The sequence below is a fragment of the Osmerus mordax genome, chromosome 16, assembly GCF_038355195.1.
Source record: "Osmerus mordax isolate fOsmMor3 chromosome 16, fOsmMor3.pri, whole genome shotgun sequence".
Taxonomy (NCBI): domain Eukaryota; kingdom Metazoa; phylum Chordata; class Actinopteri; order Osmeriformes; family Osmeridae; genus Osmerus; species Osmerus mordax.
Window position 1 is genome coordinate 4923122 of NC_090065.1, and position 26549 is coordinate 4949670.

At 45.4% G+C, this 26549-nt stretch overlaps 2 protein-coding genes across 2 annotated transcripts; one reads left to right on the top strand and one right to left on the bottom strand.

Annotated features, from left to right (window-relative positions):
* The first annotated feature begins 984 nt into the window (after positions 1-984).
* On the top strand, positions 985-4087 carry LOC136959205 (uncharacterized protein KIAA0040). Its single transcript, XM_067253471.1, has 2 exons — positions 985-1101; positions 2986-4087. Exon 2 carries the CDS (start codon positions 3634-3636, stop codon positions 3952-3954), a length of 321 nt encoding a protein of 106 aa, XP_067109572.1. The 5' UTR covers positions 985-1101; positions 2986-3633; the 3' UTR covers positions 3955-4087.
* A 3337-nt stretch (positions 4088-7424) lies between these two features.
* Positions 7425-26300, bottom strand: tnn (tenascin N). The gene is made up of 15 exons (XM_067253780.1): positions 25972-26300; positions 21839-22246; positions 21345-21719; positions 18713-18976; positions 17785-17967; positions 17589-17678; positions 13989-14252; positions 11722-11985; positions 11210-11340; positions 10851-10989; positions 10184-10335; positions 9748-9844; positions 9443-9607; positions 9039-9202; positions 7425-8309 (listed from the first exon to the last, which is right to left on the bottom strand). The coding sequence occupies exons 2-15, from the start codon at positions 22242-22244 to the stop codon at positions 8223-8225; spliced, it is 2781 nt and encodes a 926-aa protein (XP_067109881.1). The 5' UTR covers positions 22245-22246; positions 25972-26300; the 3' UTR covers positions 7425-8222.
* Positions 26301-26549: the final 249 nt, after the last annotated feature.

The following is a 26549-nucleotide window of genomic DNA, read 5'->3' on the forward strand; positions in this document are numbered from 1 at the left end:
ACACACCCTTGAACCCACTCTTGTGTGTTGCTCAGATATTTACTCATCCAGAAAGCAAATTAGGTGTGTCTGAACTCAATTTAAATATGTGAAATAAAGCATGCAGTCATACACTATGAGAACACGGGCACGCCTCATGCCCACTGTTCTCCAGTGCTCAGGGGTCTCCACGGAAACACGTTGTAAAGGTACATTCTCCTGAGGCTATGGTCAGGTTACCTCCTTCAGCTTTTCACAGGGCAGTCATACACCAGTGCATTTCTTTGCTTCACCTAACTTCCTGCATCTAGACACCCAGAACATACACTTAACACACACTAACACACATAGTAGTCAAATACACACAGTGTCGTACTGTACACATGGCTAATATACAACTTTCATTTCCTCTTTGCAATTAAAGTCAGTGAGGTGAATCTTAGCTTACCGAGGAGTTATTTTAAGATCTGAACACATACAAGTTTGACTAACCCTAACCCTAAACACTGACAGCCTTTTAGGACTTTATGAAAAAGAACCTGAGGTGAACTACAAAAACCACATTTAGCAAACTGTGAAAACACAATTGAAGGGTTAGGGTTAAGGTAATGATATGAGAAACGAGACTTGGTTCCTTAATCCCTCCATTCTACTCTCTCTCTCTTTTGCTCTCTCTCTTTTGCTCTCTCTCTCTCTCTCTCTCTCTCTCTCTCTCTCGCTCTCTCTCTCTCTCTCTCTCTCCCTGTGTGTGTGTGTCATCTCTTTCTGACATCACTAAGAACTTGTGTGTATTAGTAAGAAACCACAAGAATGCGGCAGAGAGAGCGTCATACGCGGGAGCGCAGGCTCAGACAGAGGGCCCTTTCTTTCTCAGGGTGGGCAGGAACCAGTGACGCTGCCCTGAGAGAGTGACACAAGGAGGAGGAGGAGGAGGGCAAGCGAGCATGAGGCAGAGAGAGAGAGAGAGAGAGAGAGAGAGAGAGAGAGAGAGAGAGAGAGAGAGAGAGAGTTAGTACAACAACATTGTTCTGGTGTGGAGTAGCAGATCCCAGCTCACTGTCTTAGTTAACAGAAGAGGATCCTGAGGGCCCACAGAATCTAAATCTTAGAACTTGTGACCCGGTAAGGAACAACTTCATGAAGTCTTTTGAATGAGGATGATTGACTTTATGTGTTGAATTTGATTTAGCACCTAGTGTATGTAATGCATCGAAGTTATGTCAAATATGTTTGCTGTCTTGGAAAGTCCCTGTTTCCTATAATACAGGAAATTGGATGATGTGGTAGAGTTGAACATTGCACTTGACATTTGTCATCCAGAAATGTATCTTGTGAATGATCATGTACCAACCTTTCTATCATGGGCCTAGAACGAAGACATGGTTGCATGTGAGTTGCAGTAGCTCAGAGAACGCCTGTGAAATCATCCCAATTGAATTTGGGAGCATGTCTGCTGATTCGGCACAGTAGCTGATCAACTGTAGCTGCTCTTCCACTGCTTAGCCCATTTCACTCATCCCGAATCAAAGGTTGCATTCAAGACTGAGCTGTAATCAACTCAGACTCTGGTCTTCTTCCACTGGAGACTCCTAACCATGTCCTGTGATGGAACTCCTCACTCACGGCCTTAGATGGCTACTGGTACAGAAAAGAATATACAGTATAAACCACTTCATGTAATGCAATATTATCTTACTCTTGACGATTGGAGAGAGCTGGGATTTTACATTTTCATGTGAGTATTCACAGTGAAGACTAATAATTGATAAGCCGGAAGTGTGTGAGCCCAGAGCAAATCATTAAAGATTCTCATGTTGCCTTCTGTCACTTTAGGCTTTCAGCTTGTTGGTGTATGGGGCTGACGTTCTTTAAATAGCTGTAGCGGGCTAGCTAACAGGGGCAGTCATAACATTCTTCAGGCCCATCCTGGCTTTGTGTGCTAGTAAGCGTCCCATCCTGTTGACCGATATACCAAAGAAAAAGACCCCGAAATGTGCTCTATGAACTAGCCTCGGGGAAAATATTTCATTTCATGTCCCAAGCTAGATGTGTTGTGTATTTGTGCACTGTGTTGTCGCTCTAGCACGAATAATGACTCATATTGTCTTCCTGTTTTTCTTCTTACCTGCCTGTTTGAGAAATGAGTAACTACGCAACTTTATCAAATTAATTTAAAATTTGCTTTGAGGATTTGAACAGTGCTTACGGTTGAAATTTGAAGAATCATTGTATAATGTCAATAAACTCAATCTCAATAAACTGCCAAAACTGTCAAACTTCCCTTTTGAGGCAGTCAGGAAGGAAGTGTGTAATACTGTTTAACCAATTTCACACTATGAACCATAAGACAAACACATTTCAGAAGCTATCTGCCTCTAACGAGCGTATACAGTACCTTTGCTCAGACTCATGGAGCACATGTAAGACAGAAATCTACCCCAAGCCTTTTATTTATTTTTTACACACAATATCCAAATACATACATAACCGTATTGCCACATCCTGAGGTGAGTACGAACTGTAATATGTGCTTAGCAAGAAGGATGGTGTTATAACCAACCATATTTAATGTTTGAATCATCTAAGACCAAGTCAAGATGAGGTCCTGTCCTTAATGCCTAATTCCCATAGAGACCCATTAGTCTGTGCATTGGGTTACTTTTCTGCCAGTCAGTCTCCATCACTGGGCAATCTGACAGCAGACACGTAACTCTCCCCTCTCTCCTTCAACATTAACGAGAGAAAGGCTGAATGAGATACTTAGGAGAGTGTTTTGGGATGGTGGAGAGCGAGAGGGGGATGGGAAGGAGAGATGGGGCAGTGGGTGAAAGAGAGAGATACAGACAGGAAGAGAGAGAGAGAGATACGGAGAGAACGAGTTGGAAAAGAGGGGAAGATCAAGAAAAAGAATTAGGAGGAGGGGGGGGGGGGGGTTTGCCTGGGGAGGGGGGAGTCAGGAGACACCAGAGTTCATTTCACTTACCTTCTCTCTGTTTTACTCCCCAGAAATGTCCTCATTCTATCACTTCTCAATGAGCCAAAGAGGAAAGGATTGAAACAAAGGGAAGGATACGAGACTCCATAGGACGATGAGAAGACCTGCTATCCCAGAAGAGAGAGATAAACAACACTTTAGCGGCAGATTCTCCCTCTGTGCAGCACAGTCTGCCCCAGCTGGCATAAGAGATCAAAATCATTAGAGCCTGGCATTTCAAAGAGGGCTATCTCATAAACAATTGATCTTCACTTTTTTGGACTTTTGTAAACAATGCTTTGGTCCTCAGGCCCCCAGACAGAACAGAAAGAAGAAAAAAGAGATTCTTTCTGTGATCTGCACTGTTTCTGATCTCTCTCTTTCTACATTTTCTCCATCCTCTTGTGACGAGTCCATATTACAACATCAGTAAAACCTTCCCAGGAAACGAAGACTGACATCAGGTCCGGGTTGATTCAAAACAGGAAGTGATCTGACCTGAACGTAACCTTGATGCAGCTGATTGAAATGGCATTCGGCAGTAACCCTTTCGGACATCCTTGTGGACCAGTTCAGTAGACACTCGGTAACAGCGACTGGCTCAATCTTCCTTCTCCTATTCTGCGATTGGCTTGTTCTACTGATGACTCCAAAGAGAGGCTGAAGACTCTGTTTCAGCCATGGAGAAAAGGGAGGACACCATATTGGACTTCCTCAACAATGTGTGGCACTTTGCCACAGACAAACATGACCAGGGGGTCTACAACACTGTGTGCCTGGTGGTCCTCCTGGCGTTGCCTCTGGTGGTCCTTCTCACCTCCCTGGTGGTGTGTTGTCACTGTTGCTGCTGTCGCCATGCCACCTGCCGCTGCTGCAGAGAGGGTTGCCGAGGCAGAGCCAAATCGGACAAGAAGAAGAAGAACTCAACCAATGAGGACCTGTGGATCTCTGTGAAAACGGGACCCATGACCCCAGACAGAGTGGCTCTGACTATGGTGTAGGAGAGACTGCTGTACAGGGAGCACAGGGCTGTTTTCTGGTTGAGGCCGGTGTGTTTTTTACTGTTCAGTACATGCTGGGTACTGCTGTTTAATATGCTCAAGTGAAAGACTGAGGTTGCTGACATGAGGTTCAGAGAGGGATCTACGTGTCAAAGAGTGTCTGTGTGTGTGTGTCCATGAGGAGGTATATACATGTGTCCTAGAAGACCAGAACTTTGTCTATAGAGGCCCTGTTATCCTTTTCTGGAGTTCAGTAAACCTTCACACAGATCTCAGAGAGTAAAACGATGGGAAAGATTGACTCTCATCATTAGCCAGGTACAGTTCAGTTTGGGTTTTTCAAACCTAAACCACTTAACTCAACCGTGAGTTGTTTCAAAGTGACTCCTGCCTTGATTTGGTTACAAACTTTATTTCATGTGTCAGAATCTAGCCTGTCCAAGTTGTTGTCTTCTAAGAAGTGAGATCTTCCAACTGTTGGAGATGCAGGGTAGAGTCAAGGCATGGTGAAACGCATCAGCTTACGTAAACAGCAGCTATTTATTTCCACCAATCATGTTCCCAGCTTTCAGGCATCATATTTTTCACCATTCTCGTAGTTTCCGTGACATTTGGCTAAAGGGTGGGAAAATTGCTTTTCCCTCTGCAAAAGTTTTCCTTTTTAGATCCTAATAGTGAATAGGAAGGGATTTGCTGTTGGTTTGAACAGACAAGCTGTCATATCAGATACTTTCACATTCTGTCTCGGCCCAGCTTTGATCAAACCCAATTATGCATGAGAATGTATGTTTTAGCACCCTTTGTTGCCACCCCACGAAATGCTGAGGTGATCGTTTTTTCCAGTCAATAGGACTGCATGCATTATTTATCTTGTCACATTCAATGGAGAAAACAGGGACAAATAATAAAGTATTTTTCTAGCTTTGTTGAGTTTTGGTTTTGTACAATGAATGACATGATTTGCTGCGCAAAGAATGGACAACGATGTTTCAGAAATGGATTAATTTGCCTGCAGGGAGGTCTGTGTCACAAGGGTGTAGACTATTTCGCATCTATGTCAAGGCTCATTATCAAGCCCTTGTGTGTGTGACCCAGTAAGGTATGACGGAACTATGCTAGTACAAGGCAATAGGCATTTCTTGTTATTATGTAGTTGCATTAGGAAATTACACACACGCACACACATATACAAAGACTCACAAACACACACTTGTGTTTAATATCGTGCTTGTTAATGAGGCTGTAACTGCAATGTAATCCCTAGGATCCAGTTACGATACCACTCCACTCTATTCCACTCTGTTCTGCTCTACTCTACTGCAGTTCTACTCTGCTCCCTCGATTCCCACTCCCACTCAATCCTACTCCTACTCTGCTTTATATACAACCAGACATACACACACACACACACACACACACACACAGGGAAGAAGTACAGCGTAGACAGACGTGCAGTGGAAATACTCCACCTTCAACAAACGTCCCTTGTTAGAACGCAACCAGGCCTGCTCAAGAAAAAAAAAAAAAAAAAACGTCATACATCATCAACTTCTTTTTTGTTTTTGCCAATATTCAAATCCAACTACTTGCCATCTGTCTGGCAGGCTTTTTAATACACAATGCTGCTGGTGCCAAGTTTTTCTCATAGAAGGAGTCACAGTTTAGGGTGTAAAGAGGGGCCTTACCTTGGTGTGTTAGGGCTGTGTTTGTTTTATCTGCACCCAAGGTAAGTCAATTAATTAAGCCTAAGCAGCAAATACTACGTCAAATACTCTTTATTGCCTGCAGACAAGCAGATATCAACGACCTACACTTCTCAGTGTCTCAAAAACGTGTTGCTCTCTGTGCCCAGTATGTTGTAGTGAAAAGGTCAAGCAGGGTACATCTGCAAACGTTCAAACCAGAATGTGTCTGGTGGATGCTTCTTTTTTACATACGCAGAAAAGGCATTTTCACAACCCTAATATTCTCTTTGACACATGTCCTCTTTACGTGATCTTGTTGTCTCTACACTGTGTTGCATGCAAGTTGCATGATACATGTTTTTTCCAAGTGTAAGATGGCACAAAATGGGATGGGTTTGGGTTAAGAGCAACGGTACAATCCACTTACCGGTTTAAATCCCAACCGACCCCATTCCAGTTTCACTTGTGTATTAAGTTGTACTGCTAAATAGTAACAAAGTGAGGATGTAGCAGAATAGCAATTACTTACGATGTTGTTTTCTATAAGCCTTGCTTTCTAGTGATCAGAGATGGGAAGTAAAAAAAGTACAAATACTTTGTTACTGTACTTACTGTAAGTCGATTTTTATACCTCACAATTTATTTTTGTAGTCACAACTTTTACTAGAGTCTTTATAAATGTGAGTATCTCTAATTGAGTTAAGGATGTGTGTACATTTTGCCATCTCTGTTGGTTATGTGGTAGTTCATGAAACCTTCATTTAAAGTGCTGTGTTGTGGAAAACGAGAGATAGAATCATGCGTTAAAACATAACTCAGGCATTATCAGCAGTCAGCTGAAAAAGTGAACAATGAGAAAATAACTTCTCAAGTTCTCCTGTATATACCGGTATTCAATAATAATGCAAATCTTGTTCAGTACAGCAGTTTTTTTACTAGGACTGTGTTTACAATTCCGACCATTCCATTTTTTGCTCAACTTGCTATTGAGAAGTCACATGTCCTTTGAAACTCTTAAAGGAACCAATTTTGGTTCTGTAATTTGCAATTAGTGTGGTTGAAATTGCCTGGTGTATCAATTGCTTCTGTGAGATATAATTTTTTTAAACCCAACGAGAGTATTCTACTCAAGGGGTGCAATCCTGTTATACTCCATGCTTCTCTTTTGCCAAGCTATGAATATATTGTGTTCTTATTCACACCATCTCAGGCATGCAAATAACTTATCAGTGGAGATCTGTCGGACTAGTGGGATTCAGGGTGTTGCATTGCAAAACAGAAAAATGCATTCAGGAACAAAACATGCCCTCATATGAATAATTTCACACTCCCCCCCCAACCCCCCCCCCGCCCCCCCTTCATCATCCTCTCTAACTGTTGCGACAATCCCTCAGAGGGTGTTGCTTAACACGGGGTGGAGAGGGCCTTGCCGTACCATCGTTCCAGCATGGGAAGAAGGACCTCTGCTCCCATTTGTCAGCATGTAGTCAACAATGTGCTGATAGGGCAAAATCAGAGTGTCCCATGAGAAAGGGATTAGTTGGTAAACTAACCCCAAAGGTAGCACTGTGTCACATGGTTCAGTAAGAATAGCAGAACCAAAACTGTTAAGCTGTTGGTTAACCACATTGTTCCACGACTGCACATCTTAAAATAGTGAGAACCAAAACCGACAAACCCAAGTCATGTCCATCGACTTTATTTTGATCTGAATCTGTGGCATGAATATAATACAACAACTACAATACTTGTTTGAAAATACAATACAAGCAGAGGACATAAAAATGTATAGATGATTTATTTATTTTTTCATTTCCTAAGTATGTCATCTGAAAATGGATATCTAAATTAAAATAAGCTGTGAAAGGAGTTTCTATCTGCCTAGCCTACCAGCACCTGGTGCTGTTTGGAGTGTAAAGATAGTCATGCGCTGTGGAACCAGCCTGCAAACATAATTATATAGGACAGAAGTGATTTACAAACTAATCATACACACCTGTAAGGTAAGCTTACCGACAACTCCCAAATAACACACATTCAACCCCTTTAGGTGTGTAAATTCCTTTGCCTGTGATATAGACTATATGGTGAAAGTTGCCCTTCACTTGTTCCATATATGTAATAAACAATTATAATACAACATATCCTATTCAAAGTGTTTTGGGCTTTATGTAATAGGGTATGTTCTACTGTGTATAAAGTTTCTAACAGGATTCCACTTCATCCAGGTTTGAAAAATGAGGTTTACACAAGGATCTGGATTCAATTATGAATATAATACAAATGAAAAACTATATATTTGAATGCTTGAAAGTTAATTAAAATTCAGGAAATGAAATGACTCACAGTACTCAATGAGGTTTGTCATTTCATTCACTAACTTCAATCCTCACACACTTCAATCCTCACACACACTAGGTAAAACAAATGTCTAATAAAAACTAGAATTATCATTAACTTTGACTTCCATTGACCAGTAAGGGTCTATCCATCAGTGGGTCTAGTAGTGGTACTGGGTCGATGTCGTTTGGTTTCTTAACCCTGGGTCACCCTGCTCTTCTCTCTGGGTGGGAGCGACACCTTCTACCTGGATGCTCCAGCGGGTCTAATCTTCATCTCAGTGAAGTCCAGAGACTGGAGGTGGCCCTTCCACGGCTCCCAGTTGACCCCCTAAAAGAAAGAGTTTGGGGAGATGGAGAGAGACAAAAAGATTTAGTAGGCAGTCTCGTAGAAATACAGTGGTATTGGACTTTCAACGTTCCATCTACAGAATGTCTGCCTTTTTAAAAACTTTGATATAGTTTAGTACACTGGCGTGCAATGATTCTGTACAGAAGTTGATAGAATAAAACCAACAAAACAATATCAATCATTTCAGGAATGTCATAAGTAGAGGCAGGTTATAATTTAATATAAGAGACAGTATTTCCTCTCAAAATATATATTTCCTTGCAGAAACAAGTTTAAGTGAGTCAAGTCTGTATAAGTGTGTTGGAGGTTTATTACAACTGTTGAAAATGTTTTTATCTTAATGGGAAGTGATGGATCTGGGGCATGCTGGTTCTTTCCTCCTGAAATGAATGAAAGTCTCTAAAAGTTGACATGCTACTGCTGAGAGCATCTCATCACAGCACTACTGCCATCTACTGGACATACCTCACACCACATCCCAACCAGACTACTACTGCAGTTACGGAAATGTATAAATATAGCCTAGAAAATGTTCTGGAACCAGTCAATGTTTTTAAAAATGACATACATGGGAAATGCAAGGTAAAACAAAATCCATTCCTGTTTTTATGACTCCAGTCAAAATCCATCCTAGAGTACATTTCCATATTGTGTTTCTAAAAGGAGACTTGTGAGACACATATTTGAGGTGCAATGGGGTTTTCTCACATTGCTGTGGGTGTTGTCGCCCATTCTGCCATTGAGGTTGGCGAGGTGGCAGTTCTTGTACCACCAGGCTCCATGGTGGGCAAGTGCACAGTTGCTAAGGGCGATGTCATTGTCCGAGTCCACTGTGGAGAAGGGACGACCCTGGTGGTAGTTCATAGCATCGCCTAGGAGACAAAAGTAATAATGACCACACCTAATAATGAAGAGGGGAGGGAAGGCAGAGAGAACAAGACAATAATAGAGGATGGATTATTAGTAAGACAGAGAGAGACCGAGAGAAAGAGAGACAGTGAAAGAAAGAGAGAGAGAGAGACAGAGAGACAAAGAGAGACACAAAGAGAAAGAGAGAAGGCCAGAAAAATGAAGGCTGATGTAAAGGCTCTAGTTCTCAGTTTCATTCCCACCTGCTGTTCCACTATATTTGCCGATGGTCAGTTTGAACTTCTGCCTGGCCGTAGCAATCTTGAAGTTGTCGTAGACGGCATAGGCCCTCTCTGAGCCCAGCCCTAGGTCCACCCTCAGCGCATACTGTGTGGGCGTATTGGTCAACTGATAGATCTTTTCAAGACCTGCAGGAAATGTTTGCGTTTCCATAATCCAGAGGGGGAGAGAGAGAGAGGATAATACAATGAAACAATCATCCAGTCATTACATATATATACCCTACGTTATCCCCAGTGCAATCCAAATATCGATCCCCAACACTGACCCAGCCAGAACTCATCCGTCATGTTTCCGAAGCCTGGCACGTACTGTCTCCAGCCCCTCTTAAAGTCCAACTTCCCTGAATTACGTCTCTGCAACACCTGGACAGGGTCCACACATCACAGCCTGTGAGTTTGCATGTCTCATACCTCTGTCCCAGTCAGTGGTGAATGCAGAGAGATGACGGTCAGTCATCAACACCTGATGTAGGTCTTCTAGTTAGCATTGTGCCAAATGAAGATGTATTCAAATGGATAGAGAGAAGACTTCTTTATCTGAGACATTTCTCACAGTCTCTGCCTGTACTTTTAATGACTTCTTCAATCCATGGAGTAGATAATTATGAACCATTATCCTATCACCATTATCGTGTTCTCATCAGTTCGGCAAAGTACCTCCACTCCAATCAAGTCGTTTCACAGTAAGTGGGGTCCACTTACCAACCAGCCTCCTCCATCAGTATCCATGTCACAGAAGACCTCCATGGCTTTGGACTGGTCGCTGTTGACGTAGATGGTGTAGATGCCACTCTTCATGTTCCCGTTCTTCATGAGCTGGGTGCAGTCCATGGGGAAGGGGTACATCAGGCCCACTGGGAACAAGGAACAAACAACACAGGGGTCACACATCCAGTGGTCATCAGGTCGAAGAACAACCAGTCACATGACACCTGTTTTTTATCCAGATATATCCTGAATTAAGTAGAGCAGTGAGGTGATGAGTCCAGTCAAGTTTACATCAAATTAAAAAATAAACGTGTTATGTGTGGAGGATTCAAACAAATTCAGGTAGGGTAAAAGAAAGAAGGCTAATCAAACTTGTTTAACTGCATGCTCTTATGGTTCTTCCCTTTGGCACTTATTTGTTTTTTCACAATGTATGCTTCATGTTTTGGTTGCTCGCAGTGTTTGGGGCTATCTCGTTGTTATGATCAGTGACCTATGCTCTTTTGTAAAGCTCTCTCTTGGAAGTCGCTTTGAATAAAAGCGTCTGCTAAATGCATAAATGTAAATCTAAATGTAAACTGGAATGACAAATAGCCAATCACCACGGACAGAACATTGACAGGGTGGGAGGTTGATGACGGATGGCCCAGCGGCAGCGTACCTGTTTTGAAGATGGTCTCCACCACTCGGCTGCGCCTGGCTCCTCTGTATGCGATCAGGGTGACGGTGTAGCTCTTGCTCATCTGCAGGTCTGCGAGGGCGAAGCTGCTGTCGCTGGCCTTCAAACGCCTCTCCACAGTCTGGCGGCAGGACACAGATCCAACACAAGTCACTGTCTGTACCCAGGAATCAGGAGACACACAACTGTTTGCACTGACACTCAATCCTACTCCACGTGTTCCACACACACACAGAAACAAACAAACACACACACGCAATCATTTTGTTACCACTAGGGGTCAGAATGCTTTTCTCAGTTCCCTACTAATGTCCTCTTCTAAATGGCACACAGCACAGTACCTCCAGGGTGCCGTCCTCCGACCGGTAGGTGAGGATGTAGCCCTCGATGTCGGCCAGGGGGGCCAGCCAGGTCAGGGTGGCAGCATTCAGCTGGACTCCCTCAGCCTTCAGATTCTTGGGAGCATCAATCTCTACGGACGGAAATAGACAACGAAAGGATCCAATACAGGCAGCGATGTCAGCCAGAGGTTTCGCCTTTCATAAACAGCATGTTCTAACCAAAGAAGTGTTTACAGATCAATAACACACATGTGGAAGTCAACCTGTAAAGTCCAAAATGTCATAACTCTTTTTTCCCATTCCGCCCAGATGAATCACCTCACACACACAGCTTCCAGTTCTAACTCAGCCTCTATGTTTATGGTTTTCCGGCTCCTGTTAGAGAGCTGACGAGACCGGGTCCCTTAAAGGTGGATCGGCGAGTGTCGGTCACCTGTTCACCATCTAATACGGAACCCAAAAGATTTCGGTTTGAAGACAGTTTTATTCTTTTTGCGTTACGGTGTAGTGACCTGTCTCTGCCTGTGTGGAGGTCTTCCTGCTGGAGCGGGAGCCCTTCACGGCCCACAGGAAGACCGTGTAGAGGGCTCCAGGCCTGAGGCCGGTCAGCCTGTAGGAGGTGCTGTCCGCCCCCACTGGGATCTCGCCACTGGAGCCCTCAGCAGAGCTGTAGCTCAGCACGTAGCTGTCGATGTCGGCCTGGACTCTGTCCCACGACACGCTGGCTGTGTCCTCTGTCACCTCCCTGGTCAAGAGGTTAGTAGGAGCGTCCAGGTCTGAGGGTTGGACAAGGACAGGTGTAGGGATGTATAGGAAACGTAAAGTTGGGAGCAAGAGACATAGATAGATCGATAGAGAGAGAGAGAGAGAGAGAGAGAGAGAGAGAGAGAGAGAGAGAGAGAGATCATGCAATATTACAGAGTGAAACATGTAAGATTCAACTGTAGTCGATGTAAGTGTTCCATATAGTGTAATGGCAATGTAAATTCACCCCCAAGATTTCCCTTTCGTTGTCTTTGAAACCCACTCCTCCAGAGGATCCTTGACTTAGAAATCCACCTGCCCAGCAGTGCTCACAGACCACCCCTCCATCTCTTCCTCTCCTCCATGTTTCTCTCCATCTCTCTCTAGCTCTTCCTCTCCTCCATGTTTCTCTCCATCTCTCTCTAGCTCTACCTTTCCTCCATGTTTCTCTCCATCTCTCTCTAGCTCTACCTCTCCTCCATGTTTCTCTCCATCTCTCCCTTTCTCCTTTTCTTCCTCTTTCTCTCCCTCCCTCCCTCCCTCCATCCTCTCTTTTTCTCTCTCTCTCTCTCTCTCTCTCTCTCTCTCTCTCTCTCTCTCTCTCTCTCTCTCTCTCTCTCTCTCTCTCTCTCTCTCTCTCTCTCTCTCTCTCTCTCTCTCTCTCTCTCTCTCTACTCTCCCTCCCTTTATCTCAGAGGCTTCCTGTCCGTGGGGAATCCCACCGTTTGACTTATGAGACAGGTTAGTGTAACTAACGTCTGTTTCACTCGTTTTCCTACTCAGGCACGCCGCTGCGAATGCCCGGCGACAGGCTGCCAATAAACACACGGGCTATCGCTGTCCCGCATCAGCAGCCCTTGAACACAGCCCTCACACACGCGCACGTCTCCCCCACCTTTAACCACACCCACACACCTCATCCATCAATTCCCACAGTCCGAGTGGAGCAGACAATTCTCCTCAGGATCCTCAGGGGGGATTGGCTGGGGAGGAGTTTGCTGTCGTGCAGGCAGTCGCTCCAGTGGTCATATCTATTGCACCAGGATAGCCAGCAGCAGATTTACTATTCGCTGCTTTGGGTTTCCTGGCCATGTCTCGCAACTGGTATTGCACTTGAGCCATCTGTTTAAATGAATCCAACCTCAACCTAAGGATGTTCCTCTGCTCCCCTCTCTCATCTCTCATCCACACAGGCCTGTGTGTATACTGTTACACATCAGCTTTGTTTTGCTGCCTGGTTCACTGTAGAGTAGAAGTGTCACGCAGGATGTCCTCTTGGTCTGTGGGTGGATATTTGGGTTTATACTGGAGAACTGGGTTGGAAACCGTGACAGCCTCCAGGTTCGTGATCTCTGCCCACACACGAAACCCAAATTGTTAACCTTTTTTTCCAAGTTTGCTGAAAAGCCCCAGACTATCCTGGGGGCCCACTCACCGTGCTGGATCTTATTACGTAAAGGCAGAGCGTGTTGTTGAATAGAGAGACTGGAAACACACAACAGGGCTATTAACTAAGTAGAATTAAAGAAGTCAGCATGGGCTTGAATACAAGATTAGTCTTTTGTTTTCACAACAACACCTGCACCTCTGGGCAATGTTTAACCATGCTTAACTCCTTTCAAAGAGGTGTCCACACCTATTAAGTTAAAATACCTCTCAGGCTTAACGACAGCTTTACTCTTGTCATTGATGCTAAGTGAACAACGGAGGACATCTACAAGCTCAGGGCTCTTCACCGGCTTTATACTGGCTTTAAATCCCAGATTCTTTCACCGTCAAGAATGTTTTCCTGGTAGGAATAATCTCACCCATCCGATCCACCCTTATAAGAAGTGATTTCGCTCTTGCGGACAAGACCAGAGAGAAGGGAAGCTCGGGACTCAAATTCCCCTCCTGCTTCCTGCTTGCTCATCGAAAGCCTCGCAGATCAAAGAAGGCTAAGAGATTCCTCTGGGAACACTTTGAGGGGCCGTGAAACCAAAACAGCGCGAGCAGCGAGTCGGTTCCACGTCAGCCACAAGGGGAACAGTTTTACCTGTCTCTGCCTGTGTGGAGGTCTTCCTGCTGGAGCGGGAGCCCTTCACGGCCCACAGGAAGACCGTGTAGAGGGCTCCAGGCCTGAGGCCGGTCAGCCTGTAGGAGGTGCTGTCCGCCCCCACTGGGATCTCGCCACTGGAGCCCTCAGCAGAGCTGTAGCTCAGCACGTAGCTGTCGATGTCGGCCTGGACTCTGTCCCACGACACGCTGGCTGTGTCCTCTGTCACCTCCCTGGTGACCAGGTTGGGGGGGGCGTCCATATCTGTTTGGTAGGAGGGCAAGAAGAAGATGGGGAAGAGGAAGAGGAGGAAGAAGTACTTAGTAAGTTTCAGAAAGACTCTAAAAGCCATAATGGGAAGTGAGGAAAGAATCAATTATATAAGTCTACAATGGCTGCTCCAGTAAAACTTAATCTACTGTTCTCACTCTGAAGCCTGAGGTAGCAACTCAGGAAGTGATTTCTTTGGCGGCGCTAAAATCCTTTTGTGAACATAAATATACAGTAAGTTACAGAAGCCCCATTGGAACCCTTGTTCCCCACTTGATCTTAAACTAGTCCAACCAACGCGCCACAAAGCAAGTCAATCAAACACTGAGTGTCTGGACTCGATGGTCCAAGCTTTCCTCCTCTGAGGAGAAGAATCCAGAAGGGGCCAGCAGGGGCTAGCAGGGCAACGGAGAAAACAACCCAGGCTCAATGCATACATGGGGAAGTCAGGGGTCTTTAAATATCAGAGAAAGACATGAGGGGTTTACACAAAGCCTGGGTGTCAGTGTCCCAGAGTTGGGTTGCATGGGGGTAGGTGGTCTATAGGGTCATGGTAAAGTTTAAATATCTGGAGAAAGCGAGTGAGAGTGGGAGAAAACAAGAGAGATCTACAGAGAGAGTGAGGGAGGAAGAAGGGATGCAGGAAGGCACAGTGAGAGAGGGGGATGGATGGAGAGAAATCGAGAGGAAGTGAGAAGACATGCAAAAGCAATCATCATTTAGGGCTATTCCTTCGTGACTCTGCCAAGGTCAGAGCTGTGTCACTGAACTCCCCGCATCATGAAAACTGATTAATGACTCGTCCAGCGAAGGGTGGTGGGACCCACATATCCTTTAACTGCTCTTGCTGTCTGGCTCTTTCGGCCCCTCTTTCTGTCTCTCTCTCTCTCTCTCTCTCTCTCTCTCCTTCTATTTTAGGAGCCATACAGTAGCTTGGATCAATAGGAGTCAGGCAGCAGAGATCAAGCTGTTTTTCTCACCTAGTGCTTGAACATATTCACACTTACATTTACATTTAGTCATTTTGCAGACGCTCTTATCCAGAGCGACTTACAGTAAGTACAGGGACATTCCCCCGACGCAAGTAGGGTGAAGTGCCTTGCCCAAGGACACAATGTCAGTTGGCATGACCGGGAATCGAACTGGCAACCTTCGGATTACTAGCCCGATTCCCTCACCGCTCAGCCACCTGACTCCCTGACTTCACACTTGGTGAAGAGGTTGTGTTTCTGTGGAGGAAACTGTAAAGACAAGCAGTCTGGCGCAGAGGCATGGTGTAGTAGCCTGTGACAGATGGATTTAGCTCAAGGTCCAGCCCTGCTAGCAGAGTGTGGAGACTACACAACACCAGTTGTGGCTTTTCCATGTGGAAAACAACTTATCCATCAGAGCTTTACTTGCAAAGTGCTGAAAAGGCAGCTATACCAACAGACAGGCAGGTCCACTTGCATGTTAGCCTGTCTAATGACAGTAGACAGTTGGTTAAAGGAGCCTGAGGAGTTGAGAAATGTCAAAGGAAAGGGCCTTGCGTGCGTGGTGTGGTGTGTGTGTGTGTGTGTGTACGTACGTGCTTGCATGTAAATGCATGTGTGAGAGCACTTCATGTGTGTGTGTCTGTATACACGGACGCCACGTACAGTCTGTGTACCTGCCTACTGTATGTGTGGAAGTAGACGATGAGTACATCAGTTTACCCCAGGTCCACTCTTACCACCATTAGCAGCTCGTAACTCTTTTTGTGAAGGGCCAGAGGACAGATCAGTAATTTCAGCACCTGGAGTCCTCTACAAGACAGATGAGGGCACAGGACTGGTTCAGACTCCTCCCTCCCATGCTGCCAACAGGACGGCCAGCCTGAGCTCCACAAGGCCTATGAGTCCAGGGACCATATCACATAAAGGCTCTAGCATTCTTCCTTTGGTCCAGCCAGCTGCTGTTCGTTATGCCCCCCCCCCCCCCCCCCCTGCAAGCTTTATTGAATTAGAATCGGAGGCAGCAGTATCAGTAGGACCTCTGGGGTGTTTATGAGCCTTGCAATCCCTTGGCAGGTTGCTGTGAAACGAGCGATGCCATCGATTCCATCTCAAAGCGTTCATTCATCATTCATCAGTCACTGTGTCCTGCTGTCCTTGGCGAAGTTGAAGCCTGACATGTGACAGACCCTCACAAACACACACGGCCGCTCAAGGTCCAACACAGAGACACAAGAGAGAGAGAGAGACACATAGAGAGAGAGAGAGCGAAAGTGAGAGAGAGAGAGAGAGAGAGAGAGAGAGAGAGAGAGAGAGAGAGAGAGAGAGAGAGAGAGAGAGAGAGAGAGAGAAAGAGAGAGAGCGAAAGAGAGAGAGCGAAAGAGAGAGAGAGAGAGAGAGAGAGAGAGAGAGAGAGAGAGAAAGAGAGAAAAGCCTTTTATAAAACCCCTTAACGCAGTCAGAAGGGAATAAACTCTTTCTTAAGAAAAATCCTTAGCTGTACGTGAGACTGAAAAGTTATTTTCCAGTCTTGCCTGGAGCCGACTGGTTGGCAAGGTGAGATGGGGAAGAAGAGGGGAGGAGATGCGTGTCATTGAGAAGTTGCTGAAAGAAGAGAACAGGGCTGTCTAAATGAAGCCTCATTCGCAATCTGTCGGAGGAGAAATCTCACCGGCGCGGATCCGTTTTATACCCACACCATACCCACATTTCACACGCCCTCACACACACGCACACACACACACACAATGGCTGGTCTCTTTATATCTGCTCACATGGTTTTTCGTCTTATTCTTCTCTGTTAGTGTGACAATTTCATCCAGAACACACCATACAGAAATAAGATGTGCCCTGAGAAGCTGATAGTTATTCTGAACCAGCACTATGGCTAGCTAGACAACAAGAGATTTCCCCCAAACTCCCCTAGAAGCCTTTTGTGCAGCACCTTTCACGTAACCATGGCTTTAGGCCTCAGGATAACCAGAACAAACCTCAAAGATATAAAGAGTGACAAGAGTTCAACAAAGGAAGTGAGCAAGTAACTGGCAGAAGGATAGCCACTTCATTGCAGACAGACATATCCAGTCGGGTGTGTGGCACTGAATAGAATCGAGTGGGCAGGAAAGACAGCCACGAATGGGAATATCTTCAATGAATTCATCCTCACATTAAAGAAATCCAAAGTGGTATAGTCATGTCAGTGTTTCTCAATCATACACGATGGCCGGCGAGAATTATAAAGAAAAATTGCCACAGAAAAACATAATCAAGAGTAAGGGCTTCTTACAGTGTGTTATATACAGTGGCTCAAATCATAGCATCAGGGGGTCACATACAGGAAGGGTTCGGCTTTACTCACCAGTTACACCAGTCACGCTGGACGCTTTGCCCTCAGAGGTGCCTTTGACGGCCTTGACTGTGATCAGGTACTCGGTTCCAGGATGCAGACCTGGAACAAACAGTTACACACTATCACAGACAGTTAGGCTTCTGCACTGGAGTGACCAGTGTTAGCCAGGGTGAACTGTGGGTAAAGTGGGTTTTAGATGACTGGCCTATGATGGTGTGTTTGGTCCGAGCCTCCTGGCTCTTCATGACGTTCTGCTCCTTCTCCTGTCCATCTTGGTCGGAGTGGGTCAGCCTGAAGTGGTCCAGATCGGCCGCAGGGTTCTTCCAATCCACCTCGATAGAGTCTTCTGTCTGGCCCAGCACCCGGATACCATCCACCCCAGACACCTCTGGAAGGAGGGTGGGAGGAAGGCAGGGATGGGTGGATGGATGGTTAGGTGGGAGGGTGATGTATGAATGGAATGTTATTGAGATAACTTAATAATTGAATAAAGGAATGAAACAGCAAATGATCACAGAATTGTAAAATAAATAAATACATTAAAATGTTTGCCTCGTTATTGTCTTCAAAACAGCTTGTTTCAGAGCCTTTTATTACAGACATTACAGGACAGATGAAACCCATTTCCGATGAAAACAAAAGGGCGTTTCAGTATGAACTGTGTTCTTTCTCAGGGTAAAACCGTTCAGACTTTCAGGGATTTTGCGTTTGAAGTTAAAGGATCTGACGTGACCAGAGAATGTCCCGCTGTGAGCATGTCATGCCCAGATGATGGGCTGGTTTCTGGTGCCACGAGAGGAATGCCAGACTCTGAGGAGGCTTTCCATGGATAACCACACTCACAGGCCCAAAGCTCTGCCTTCCTGCCATGCCTGTTCTGTCTGTCAGCCTTTCTTTCTCTCTTTCTCACTCCCTCTTTGCCCACATCCATTCTCATTTACATGTCTGTGAACTCATTTGCTTCAAATTAGACACACGGATGTCATTATCTTAGCTCGAACAGCATTTCATGAAACACTTAAAGCCCAGGCATCGTACCTCAGGTTGCTCATTGGTCAGTTGCGTTGACACATATGTGATGACGAATAATCAAAAAGTGCTTGGCAAACCATTATCAGGTGACGCCGCCTCACCTGTGGTGGCCCGTATCCTGTCCGCCTCACTCTGGATCTCCTTGATGACGGCGTACACGTCTACGATGTAGGTAACCCCCGGCGACAGGCCAGTGATCAGGTAGGAGGTCTCCGTGTTTGCCACCTGAATCGTCACCATGGCACCTTCGTCGCCCTCTGGGTGATAGGTCAACACATAGTGCTCCGCTCCCCTCACTGCCTCCCACTCCACCAGCAGGGACACGTCTGTCAGCCGCACCAGGCGTAGGCCCTTAGGACCGAGAACTGGAAGCAACACAGAGAACGAAACAGCGTTTCGTAACAGATGTTGAAAAAGTATTTTTTGGAGGGTATATTCACTGTATTTTTTTTTACAAAAACATGAGCTGGATCGAGAGAAGATATTACTTTTCTGTGGTTACAGTATGATATCTGGCCAGAAAGCTTCACTCATGACTTTGGGAAAATATAGGAATCAGATACAATAGTGGTGGTGGTTTTGGGGGGGTTTTCAATAACACAACGTGAGTCTGGAAGACAGCAAGTCAGCAGTGTTGGATCTGAGAGTTTCCACTCGTGAGCTGTACCTGCGGGTACACAGAATTACATCGACGAGAGTCGATGGTCGTTGAATTTGAGGAATTACATCTTTTGAGAAAAAACGTTAACTGAACATTGGGTAAACGTAAAATGGGCGCTAAAGAGCACATTTCAGCAGGAAGGAATGCACAGCAGGTTTGGACATTGTTCCACTGTGGTGAAGGCAGGAAGCTCAATGTTTTTCTTAAATTCAGCGGGAGCTTTTCCATGCAGTAGCAGTTAATATGGCTGCTCCTGTCTCTCTTGCACTCTCTCTCTCTCTCTCTCTCTCTCTCTCTCTCGCGCGCTCTCTCTCTCTCTCACTCTCTCTCTCTCACTCTCACTCTCTCGAGTCACTGACACATTAACATCCCTTCCCTTTAATAACATCTGAGTGAGACTGAGGGGACGAATAAATTAACATCTAAAAGCTGGAAAATGCTGAAAACTGTGGAAATTTGTGTCCACACTGATTGATAACATTGAAGCATATTTTGAAGAAGAAAATTACTACCATAATATAATTATGTTTGGACGCCATAAAGAGAGTGGGACAAACATGTTGGAGCCAAAGACATTTAGCAGACACTCTTATCCAAAGCAAATTACAGCAAGTACAGGGACATTCCCCTGAGGCAAGTAGGGTGAAGTGCCTTGCCCAAGGACACAACTTCATTATGCACGGCCGTGAATCGAACCGGCAACCTTCTGAGTAATAGCCCCATTCCCTAACCGCTCAGCCATCTAACGCCATATGATATATCAGAACGGTGGAGGAAGCATTGTTAGAGTACAGAAACAAAGTTGTCAATCAGTGGGCAGAGATTTGCTCTGAGTTGAAAAAGGAGAAGGGTAAGCTAGAGCACATGCATGGTTCACTTGTCATAAAAAGGGTGACTCAGAAGATTAAACGTTTATGACTTTTTACTGTACTTGTGAGCATTTCTCAGAATCAACAGCCATTTCATGAGTTGGGGTTTCCTGAACAAAACAGGGGACCCTCTCTTTAGTGACTCCATCTTGTTTTCTCTATATCATCTACCATGGTAGAGAGACTCCCAATCTCCTAACCAGAGGCCTTAAATGGAAACAAGACCAAATCCACTGCATCTGCAGAGCATTCAACTGGTGTCTTTGAAGATTTCATTGAAATCCCATGACTCCTTTGGTGAAGAAGACTACAATAACACCTCTCAAAATATTCCTTAATAAAATTAAACTAATGTTCACAAGTTCCTGATATTTATCCTTGTCCCAACAACTGTTTTCAATTTTTTTGGCGATCTAAACCCCACGCAAATTTAAAACAGGCCTTCACCCAACTGCCACCACTTGCGCAATCTCGATATCCATCCCCTACCTCTTTGATAAACTGCAAGGACACATACGCAGAAGAACGTTGCATCTGATTATATTTTCAGCTTTTGATCTAGCTCGTTCCTACGCAGGAACTGAACTTTCCTCCCCTCTCTCTTCCTGAGAGGCTTGTGTTATTGTTGGACTCCCGCGTACCTACTGTAGATATATATCTCGCCTCCATTCTACAGCAGTTACACAGCTAGAGCCCCTAAGGCAGGTAGTGTTGATGGCTGACGTGCCACTGTGCCCCAGACCACAAGCTCAAAGCAGACTGAGTAGGCCTCATACACAGTCAAAACCATTAAGTGGAATGATTGACAGCTGAAGAGAATAGCTCTGAGGCTGCTGCAATTATTGTCACTGTTGGACGTGTGGGAAGTGTTGGTGAAGTGAGTTTAGCTGTCAAGTGGATTGTTTTTCTGCTTCTGTGCGTATCAGACAAACGTCTCTGGTGCTTAAAGTCAAGAGCGAAACCGCTTGTGTGGACAACGCTTTTTAACCCTGTGGGCAATGGGAGCTGAAATAGCGCTCTGGAGATTCTCCGAATTCCACTTTTGCGGATCACTATGTCCCAGCTCTGAGACAGGACTCGAAGCAACTTGTCATTCCATATGATGTTGTTTTGTATGCCTTATGTATGCACACCAAAAAGGACCAAGCAGAAGAAGATTCATACGAAGAACATTTCACAACAACTCTTCCCCCAGATGCTCACCTTGAGAACAGTCATCCCCAAAGAAGCCCTCGTCGCAGACACACTGTCCATCCACGCACCGTCCATTTCCGACGCAGTCGTTGGGGCAGCGCTGGACGCCGCAGTCGTCGCCGGTGAAGTGGCTGAAACACACGCACTTCCCGTCCACGCAGTGGCCCTTGTCGTTGCAGTTGCTCGGGCACAGCAGCTGGCTGCAGTCGTGGCCCGTGTAGCCGGCGTGGCACACGCACTTCCCGTCCACGCAGCGGCCGTTGTCGTTGCACTCGTCCGGGCAGGACGAGACGGAGCAGTCGGGCCCCTCCCAGCCGGGGTTACACTGACAGCTACACGTGTCGTGCTGGTACGTCCCGTGACCGCTGCAGCTTGTGTCCACACCTGGGGAAGGTCAGGGGAAGGGTGGTAGATGGTGAGAGGGATGTCCTGAGTGAGTGAGCGAATAAGTGAGTGAGTGACCCTGGCTTTCACTGGCTCGCAGCATCACCGACAGGCCCTACCTGCAGCTCCGGCCTTGCCACAGCAGCCCTGGGAGCACTGGGTCTTTAGGAAGCCCACCTCCTCCTCCAGCCCATTAACCCTGTACAGCAAGGACTTGAAGCTCTCCGACTCCTCGCAGTCACATTTGGGCGTCTGCAGGCGTATGTTGTGCCTGAACACAATGTCGTTCTCCCCCTCGCCGGTGGAGCCCTCCAGGGCCCCGGCCGCCTGGTCCTGGGAAGGGAGGGCCTCTACAGCAGGCTTGCAGTCAGAGCCCTGTGGAAGGTCGATCTTGTAGATGTGGCTGAAGGTCACTCCCTTCTCTACTGCTGAGGCAGGGGCGTCCTCTGCTGATGTGTGGGGCAGGGTGCACATGAGACCCAACAGGAACAGGGCCCTGAGCAGCCAATGGGGTCTAATTGGCATGGCTGGATGGCAGGGGAAAGTAGGAATATTCATTCAAAGGCTTTGCGGTAACACTTTCGATAAACAGATCATTCTTAGAATTGTACCTTTGGTCTACACAGTTGCTTTCAAGACAGAAAAGGGCTTAGCTGGTTAGACCATGAATTGCAACACTAGATGTGGTGGGACACAGATTGATATTGAACTTATTTTAACTTACTTAATTTTCATCATTCATCATTAAATATATTAACATTACATATCCACAACTGAGAGATTCCCACACGACACTTACATTGTTTCCATGATTGGGCTCATAAATATTAATTAGGGTAGTCTGTGTTTTAACAGCGGAATGGTTTAAGCATGTCTCCTCTTCCACAGCAGAAACCCAGGAGTCATCACTTTCACTGAGACCAACTCATTCCAAACCATTAACTGTCCTCAGCCAACCACGAGCCCTTCCAGGGGCTAATTTCAAAAGATGATGTCATCATGTGTAATAACAGTGATGCCCAATAACCTTCCTACATCCCTCGAAAGATAAATTATATGTTATCAAAATAATAAACCATATATATAACTCTGAGAAGCCTTCCTCAGACACGGTTTAATTCAAACCTCAGTGGTTAATAGAAGCTGACCTGTTCACCAGAGTGTGTCAGACTGAAACTTTGGCTTTTGCCATACAGCTGTTTCGACATTGGTTGTGTGGCAACTTATGGTTGAAGTTTGAACTTGTGTGGTCTGTGGAAAATCTAATTTAAGGGCCGGCATGCCCTGTTGTAAAATGAAAGTCTGTGATGCCTGAAAACAGGGAAAAGCTCTCTGCCATCATACATGCTTTAATGTATCACTTGGGTTACTTTTAAAGGAATTGAGATTGTTCCGTGGAATATGCCGCACAACGCAAAATCGCTAGAGTTTTTTTTTTTAAATGGCCACGGTTGCACAAGATTTTAACTGTTGGTTTAGGAGGCTGTTTGGTCAAGCGTACTTATTTAACACAGCTTTGAACTTTAAAGGACAAATTTGTCAGTTGAAAAAACACAAAATGAAAACATTTCCCGATGAGCATCAAAGAGGAGGAAAGCAGATGAAGAATCTAAAATATTCTGAGGGAAACATCAGCATCCCACTGGACAAAGACACAGAACTTGCCAGAACATTAAAATGTCAACAAGTGCATTCAAAATGTGCAAATCTCCAACACACCATTATGCCATTAATTGACCTGAAAGAACCACCAAAGACCTTCCGCGCACCTCGAGTTGCTATACGGCTTGTTTGAATGGATAGAATGGATACAGCCAAAACACAGAGTCGCTTTCCCGACTCAAATAAATAAATTTCATGGCGACCCATATAGGGCACAGAGCAGGAGTTTAAAAATTATACATACGTTTACAAATACCTGAACAGAGCAGACAGACAGACGGACAGACGGACAGACGGACAGACAGACGGACAGACGGACAGACGGACAGACGGACAGACGGACAGACGGACAGACGGACAGACGGACAGACGGACGGACAGACAGAGACCTTGACATTACGTCTTGGCTTAACGGCCCTTTGACTCTGACATAAATGGCAGTGGCACATCAAATCCAGAGCAACAACCAGAGAGAGTCAATGACAGCCTTCCAATAACCCACATTACAGTGCAAGCAGTAGTAGAGCATGGATCCCTAACGAGCCTGTTTATAGCTCACTGGCAGGATTTTATTTGACGTCTGCCGTGCATAGCTTGTTTTCTGTTTCTCTTGGAGGAGATTTCAAAGCAGCCTTCCAGCTGGAAGGAACAGGCAGCTCCTGTGTCCTGATACAGGTAGCCCTGGCTTAGAGGCCAAAAATGACAAATCATCCTTGGACATCCTCTTGGTCTAATGAGAAACATTTGGGAATAAAGCAGCAGGTAGGCTATGTATGTGGAGATAAAAACGGTCTGAATGAGTCCACTGGAGTCAATGGTGGATTTGGTTCACAGAAGCCCAGAAGGAGTAACAGATCTTATGATCATCTGTTATCGTCTTCAGATCTTCATGATCTGAAGTTTCGATGCCAATGTGCCAATGTGAGCGGGAAGTTCCCAGCATATGGTTCACTTGTGCTTTTCAATAGGCTATAGTTGCATCCCCTGTTGGTATTGGTTCAACCAGTAATGTGATATAAACAGGGAAGGACGACAGAAGTTGATCTCAGAGAAATTCCTTAATCTAATCTGGAGCAAATTTTGGAATGGGCTTGTCACACAGTACAGAGCTTCCCTCTTTTACAGTGACACTTTCAAGACTGTGAATGCAATCAACCTGGGCTCTGGGCTCATTTTCCCTCCAAAATTATTTACCGGTGGAAGGAAGAGAAAAGATGGAGGGAATCAAGTAGAGAGGCGAGGGAAGGAAAGCAAGGTCAGGCTGTGTGCAAATGCCCCCATCCTCTCCAGAGACCCATTAAACAACAGACAAAAGGCAGTCTGTTCTTTCAGGTTTGAAGACCAATTGCACTAGACCCAACCAACAAACCTGGGATATGAAGTACTGTGTCGCTCTGGAAGCCTGACAAGAGGGAAGGGAGGGGTTGGGGGGGGGGGGGGGCTTTGCACCACGGGCTGAGAGCTCACTCTCATGGCTTGAAATGTGGTCGCAAACTTGCAACGTTGGTTGAATATCCCTCTCCCTCTTACGCAAGAGGAGAAGCTGAAAGCAATTATGCACGTCTGAGCCCAAACGCTCATGGCTTCCTCATAGGATGAGTAACCCTGCCATCCTAACATCAGGATACTTGATAAGAATCACACATGGTCTTCTAGACACTTCATTCCCTTCCCCTGTGTTACACACACATTCTCATAGCACATTCATGTATATAGCTCCAGGCAAGGCCTCCACATCTGGTGTGGATTTCATTGAGCTTCATTGATTTTTGTGTCAGAACAGTAGCTGTACAGTTTGAGAAACAATAACAGGTACTGTGCATGACTAATAGGAGACAGGATTTCAGCACCAACTTCTGTGAATCCAAAATGTTCAACTGTAGGGTGAATGCACTCTTTTAAGAGAGCACATGCTCACATCAGGAATTGAAACCACAACTTCTAAACACCATGCACAACCTGCTGGACGGCAAGGCATGATCTCTCTCATCAGTCAATTGTGACACCTCTGAACAGAATGCCTTTAGTCCACTAATAGTTTTCAATACCCTTGATTGACAGTGATGACTTGGCCCCATACATACTTGGCTGTGCATCAGGTCACTTTGGCACCTAACACTGCCCTGTGGCCGGATCTGAGTTTGTTATAAATGTGTGTGAAGTGAGAGAATACCGGTGCAGTGCACTGGCACCAAGGGAAATACAGTGTTAGGGTTTAAGTAAATAAATGAGGAGACAAGACTGGTGGTATTAATGTCTAACTATATCAACAACCCATGTAGTTTTCCTAAAGCTCAGATGTATACTTTAGATGTCTGTCTACTTAAGGTGTCCATGCGTTGATATTTACATCTTGTATATCATGCACTGTTAAATCAGTTGACATATACATTAAACATACATATACTGTCAGAATATTTAACATTTAAAATAACTGGTACACATAGATATTCAGAATAATGTAATATGCTCTGAAAGACAATAAAATAAATTATGAAGATTGTATATTCACATATAATTAACCTCTCCTTAAGTGATTGTTTTAACAATAACACAAAAATAACTATATAAACATCTCAGCTAGTCTTACCGGTTGCAGCTCGCTGTGGTGCTCTCTTCTGTGAAGATCTGGAAATATGCCCCTCTCTTCTTTTCTGACACCTGATGACAAGCTGAAGGCAGGGGTATCCTCTGGTCCAGGGGCCCCTAGAGAACCAACCAATTCCTTTTACCGCACCTATAGCTCTCTGTCTACCTCTCTCTCTCTCCCTCTCCCTCTCTCTCTCTCTCTCTCTCTCTCTCTGTCTCTCTCTCTCTCTCTCTTTCTCTCCCTCTCTCTCTTTCTCTTTCCAGAAGCAAATCCCTTAGTCAAAAGGCCTACGGACGGTGGGCAGGTTGGGAGTGTCTCCTTTCCTTCTCAAAAATGGAATATAAGCGGAGAGAGATAATGAGAGACATTCTCTCTTCATGGACTGGAGTTAATCCCATTCTTCAGCATCAACATGTCCCACTCCACCACTTCTTTCTCTCAGGTCTGTCCCACCCCTTCTTCTCAGTTCCCGGTCCAAACACTGGTCCAGCTTTATGAACGTTTTTGGGGGGATATGTTTCCTCGTACAGTAGCAGAGTTAAGAGGGTATTAATCACTTTACCAGGAGGAGTAGTGCT

What these genes read in the sequence shown, in the direction of transcription:
- LOC136959205 (XM_067253471.1), top strand. Translation starts at nt 3,634, where the DNA reads ATGGAGAAAAGGGAGGACACCATATTGGACTTCCTCAACAATGTGTGG.
- tnn (XM_067253780.1), bottom strand. Translation starts at nt 22,244, where the DNA reads ATGCCAATTAGACCCCATTGGCTGCTCAGGGCCCTGTTCCTGTTGGGT. An exon ending in CTCCACACAGGCAGAGACAG is followed by an intron (nt 11,341 to 11,721) that starts GTCACTACACCG and finishes TTCCGTCCGTAG; the next exon opens with AGATTGATGCTCCCAAGAAT. An exon ending in GCGACAACACCCACAGCAAT is followed by an intron (nt 8,310 to 9,038) that starts GTGAGAAAACCC and finishes TCTTTCTTTTAG; the next exon opens with GGGGTCAACTGGGAGCCGTG.